At 56.9% G+C, this 5,077-nt stretch overlaps 1 protein-coding gene across 1 annotated transcript; it reads right to left on the reverse strand.

The window, feature by feature from the left end:
- Positions 1–3,856: 3,856 nt before the first annotated feature.
- On the reverse strand, positions 3,857–4,579 carry NGF (nerve growth factor). Its single transcript, XM_077767947.1, has one exon. It carries the CDS (start codon positions 4,577–4,579, stop codon positions 3,857–3,859), a length of 723 nt encoding a protein of 240 aa, XP_077624073.1.
- Between the last annotated feature and the right edge of the window lie 498 nt (positions 4,580–5,077).

Genomic DNA, 5,077 nt, shown 5'->3' on the forward strand with positions numbered 1-5,077 from the left:
TTACATACTTCTCAAGTGCCAGGCACTTATGTGTCTTTATATATTATCTCATTTAATCAGCTCTAGGCCCTCTGAGAAAAGGGCTGTCATCTCCATCTCACAGATGCAGAAACTGAAACTCAGAGATGTGAAGCAACTTGGCTAAGGTCACACAGCCTAAGTAGAAGTCCCTTGCTGGTGTGGCTCCAGAGCTCACACCCTTTACCATGAGGCTAGAACCTCTGGAAGGTAGGTGGCCTTCCTGAGCCTGGATTCAAACAGAATCTGAAGCTGAAGGACTGCTGTTTTTGCCCTTGACCTTCTGGGCCTGGCTATGCCATGCCCATATTCATCTCCCATGCCATCCGCGGACCAGTGGGCTGCCCTTACCTCATCTACGCCTCTGCCAATAAAGCGATGTTCCGCGAGTATGATATACCCAGTACAGGAATTGTTACATGCAGGATAAATTACTCTGCCTTACACTTGCATGGGGCATGGCTGTTTACTTTCAAGTATGTGGTTTTGCTTCCTGGTCACAACTCAGGGAGATAGGAATGATTATTTTCATTTCACAGCTGCAGGGTCTGAGGTCAAAGAGGCGGCGTGGCTTGCCAAGGCTCACAGATAGGAACGGGGGAGCGGGGCCTAGAAGTAGATCTGTGGACAGCAAGCCCTTTGTTTAGAGCATCACACTGGGCTGCTTCCTCAGCACCAGGGGCCTGGGGGCTCCTGCGGTTCCGTTCAGGCCTGTGGAAAAAGACTGAGGTCACTGCCGAGTTGGGCCCACGCTTGCACTGTTCCGTCCCCGTTCCTTTTCCCCAAGGAGCAGGGAATCGAGGCCCAGGGCAGAGGCAGACCCTGCCCGTGTCCTCTGTTCTACAGTCTGCGTGGACCCTTCTGCCATAACGCAGACTACACTGAGGGGAAGGTGGAGAGACTTGGAAGAACATTCCTGTGTCTCACGGGGGTGAAAGGAGCCTTTCTCTGGCTGCTGAAAGTCTGTATCTCTGTTTGTAGGTGTTTTGCTAGTAGCGGAAGTGGATCGAGGGGAGGCCAGCGCCTTGGCTGGGGGAGGGGAGGCTGGAAGGAAGGCTCGGAATATAAACTAGAGTCAGATTGTTCTCGGCGCCCAGAACCAGGGATTTCGCTCTGCGGGGCGGGCCGGGTGGTGTCAGGCTGAGGACGGGCCAGGGTCTGCACCCCGGCGAAGCTGTGAGGGGAGGCCGTCTGTGCTGACCCTCCCGGCTTTGGGGGGGCGGGGCGGGAAGCCTCAGCGAGGCGAGTGAAGGAGGGGCCGCGAGCTCTGCAGCTGCCACCCCTGTAGAACATACTGGGTGGTTTCGAGCTGTTGTTCCAACGTGTGCAAGTGTCTGGCGCCCCGATGACCCAGGCCGGCCTCTGGGTCCGGAAGCCAGAGCTCCCCCCGTGTGTGGGGGGCCAGAGTCCACGCTGCAGAACCACCACGCGCGGGGTTGATCTTGGACAGCTCCAGCTCTGTTCAGCCAAACTTCAGCCCAACTGGGAGCTCTGCATGTGGTATGAAAGCCCGGGTTCCCACACCAGGACTGCGAGCTGGGCCCGGAGCTCTGTCGCCCTCGGGGAGGGCTTTGGCGTTAGCGGGGCGATGGTGGGGGGGGTCCTTTTACCTGACCCTTGGCCTCCACCCTTCCTCAGAGGTTTGGAGGCTGCCAGGCCTCTTGGCAGGCCAGGAGAGTTCCCAAATATATACTTGAGATGTCCTGGCAGCCTGCAGTGCCAGGAGCGGCCCCCCAGGCTCCTCGTGCTGGTGTAGCTGCCCACCAACGCAGCTTCGCGGCTGGGAGCTTCCTAAAGACCTCCCTCGGGCTCAGTCGGTTAAGCGTCCGACTTCGGCTCAGGTCATGATCTCAAGGTTGGTGGGTTTGAGCCCCACGTCAGGCTCTGTGCTGATAGCTAGCTCAGAGCCTGGAGCCTGCTTCTGATTCTGTGTCTCCTTCTCTCTCTGACCCTCCCCTGCTCACGCGGTCTCTCTCTCTCTCTCTCAGAAATAAATAAAAACATTAAAAAAAAATAAAGGCCTACAGGCCTGCCAGCCCCGGGGGGGGGGGGGGGGGGGGAAGGCCTCCCAGGAACTGTGTGCAGGCAGGGCCAGGCAGGGCTCGGGCACTGGAGTCCAGGAAAAAGCCGCAGACACAGGCCAGTGGGAGGCTCCATTCCCCAGGTCTTTATCTGACCAAGGATCTCGGCACACAGTGTTCTGGTTGGTGTTTCTTGAACACAAATCTTTATTCCAATTGCAGTAGCTTTGATAGAAAAAACAGGGCACATTTCATCATGCTTTCACCCTTTCATGCTTCCTCTTGCCAACGCTCTCTATGGCTCTAACTTGCCCTATCTGGATTGGGTTGGAGGTGGGTGGAACAGAGAAAGTTCTAGAAGAATGACTATGACCATTTACTTTTTTTTTTTTAACCAGAGGGACAATCTGGGTCTAAAAACTAGAGCAGGGCTTTCACCCTGCGCAGGAAGGGGTGGCTGCGGAAGCAGAGACTGTTTCAGTGTAAGTCCTCTGCTGGGGGAAAAACTGTGCCTTCAGGGAAAAAAATGTAAAAGGTGTAGGGAGAGGTGGCAGCTTGAGGATGGGCGGAGCCCTGCTCCAGGCTGTCCCCCCCCCCCCAGGGTTTCTTTGTCACCCTCATCTCTTTCTAAGACCTCTTGAAGTAGTCAGTGTTGATGAGGGCGACCCCCCAAAACATGGCTACTCACGGTGTTGGGTTTCTCCTAGGCCTCGGATCCCGATGCTGGTAAATAGGACACACCTTCCTCCTCTTTCTGCTCCAGCAACCCCCTCCTTGCCTGCCTCTCCCCTCCCCTCCCCTCCCCTCTCTCCCGTTAGCTCCCCTCTGTCAGGGCCAGCCTGTGGCCATTGTTCCCTCCTGGCTTGACCAGCCTTTCCTCTGCATCTCCCTGGCTTTTGTGTGGATTCTCACTCTGTTTGCCTCTTTTCCTCGCCCACCGTCTTCTCTGCAGGTCCCAGGACCCTGTCCACCTTTGGTTGCTTGTGGACATCACCCCGTTAGAAATCAAAGAGCTCTTTCTGGGAGGGTCTCTGGCTCCCCCGCTCAGAGGCCAACGCCAGGGCCACTGGAAGCTGCCGTGGGGCCCTCAGTGGGTGGGAAGAGTGTTGGAGGCCCTCCTGTTTTCTCGGATAACGAAGTCTTTCCGCAGGAAGCCACTGGAGGATAAATCGAGGACCAGCCATTAGTGCTAAGGCAATCTTAACATGAAATCAGATCTACCATGTTAGCTCTCGTGAGATTATTTCGTTACCATTCTTTCAGATAGCGTTTCAGCAAAAGGCAGCTCTCCCTCTAAGAACAAGCCTGCCTCACAGGTCTTCGGTGCAGGTCTCCTCCTACCTAGATGGTGAGAGCCTCCAGGACCCAGGCTGGACCTCTCCGAGGTGGGGGATCTGCTTCGGATGAGGCTCTGCACACTTCCCCGGGAGAAGCAATCAAGGCTCATGCATTGGGCGGTGGGACAGGTAATCCAAGGATTAGGCAGCTTTGGCTCTGGAATGCAGAGGGAAGTTGCAATTCGGCAGACTCCCCTTGCTAATCATGTCCGGCTTAGGCTAATACCTGAACCCACTCAGTGCTCCCTAAGGTCTGCGGAGCTGGCTGGCTTGGGGTGAGGCTTCCCAACGGGGGTTGCTGCAGGTTAACTCACCCTGCAGCGATCTGAGCCCCGGAGATGGTCGCAGTGGGAAGAATGACTGGCGCGCCGGCACAAGGGATGCTTCCAAAAATTTAATAAATAATGATTTTTTAAAACTGTATAAACTATAAATTACCATGCAGTCCTTATAATTTAAAATAATTTACAGGCTTAGNGGTCAGGCTCTTCTCCCAGCCTTCCTGCTGAGCACGCACACACAGGCCGTGTCGATGCGAATAAACCGCCAGGCAGCCTGCTTGCCGTCCATGGTCAGCGCCTTGACGAAGGTGTGCGTCGTGGTGCAGTATGAGTTCCAGTGCTTGGAGTCGATGCCCCTGCACCCGCTGTCTACGGGGGTGGGGTCCCGGCACTTGGTCTCAAAAAAGTACTGTTTGAACACACTGTTGTTAATGTTCACCTCGCCCAACACCATCACCTCCTTGCCCTTGATGTCAGTGGCGGTGGTCTTGTCCCCCACCCACACGCTGACGCTGTCGCACACCGAGAACTCTCCCCGGTGGAAGACGGGGTGTGACGACCGCTTGCTCCTGTGAGTCCTGTTGAAGGAGGCGGCGCCACTGGCCTCCACGTCCAGATGCTGGGTGTCCGCGGCTGCGGCCGGGGGGTGCGTGCTGAACAGCACGCGGGGGGAGCGCAGCCGCCGCTTCTTAAAAAGCTTGGGGTCCACAGTGATGTTGCGGGTCTGCCCTGCCACCCTCGCAGCTATCGCCCCGGCCGGGGTGCTGCGGGCTCTGCGGAGGGCCGTGTCGAGGGAACGCTGCAGCCTCGTCCAGTGGGCTTGGGGGACGGCGTGTCCTGCTGGGACATTGCTCTCTGGGTGTGGTTCTGCCTGTATGCCGATCAAAAGAGCTGTGATCAGAGTGTAGAACAACATGGACATTACGCTATGCACCTGGAATGAGACAGAAACGAGGATTATTCCACGGGGCACTGAGCTTCGGACAGAGGCAGTCGCTGCTGGGTCTTGATGTCCCTGGAGGCTCACGAGGTTTCACCTGGGAGTCTAAGGGCGGGGTGACCCTGGGATTTACCGTTCAAGCCGGGATGCTCTTGAGAGTGGCAGGGGCTGCAATCTCCGGCAGGCATACACTGGGTGGCTCAGGTGACCCGAGGCTGTGGCCCCGCCCTCTAGGAGTGGGCTTTTTCAGGAAGGGACAGAGCCCCCGAAATGCCATCCTGGGGTGTGCTGTGAACTTGCCAGCACCTCGTACTGAGCCTCTTGAGTTGTCCACCTTGGGGCAGCTGTGGGCAGGCGATATGTGTCCGACCCGTTCCCAGCCATGTGCCCTGCCCCCCAAGGCTTGGCTCCCCCGGGAAGGCTGCCGGGGCCTTGTCTTGAAGCCTCAGCACTGAATACACACTCTTCAGACAGCCACAC

This window comes from Crocuta crocuta, unplaced genomic scaffold (genome assembly GCF_008692635.1).
Source record: "Crocuta crocuta isolate KB4526 unplaced genomic scaffold, BGI_CrCroc_1.0 scaffold180, whole genome shotgun sequence".
Taxonomy (NCBI): domain Eukaryota; kingdom Metazoa; phylum Chordata; class Mammalia; order Carnivora; family Hyaenidae; genus Crocuta; species Crocuta crocuta.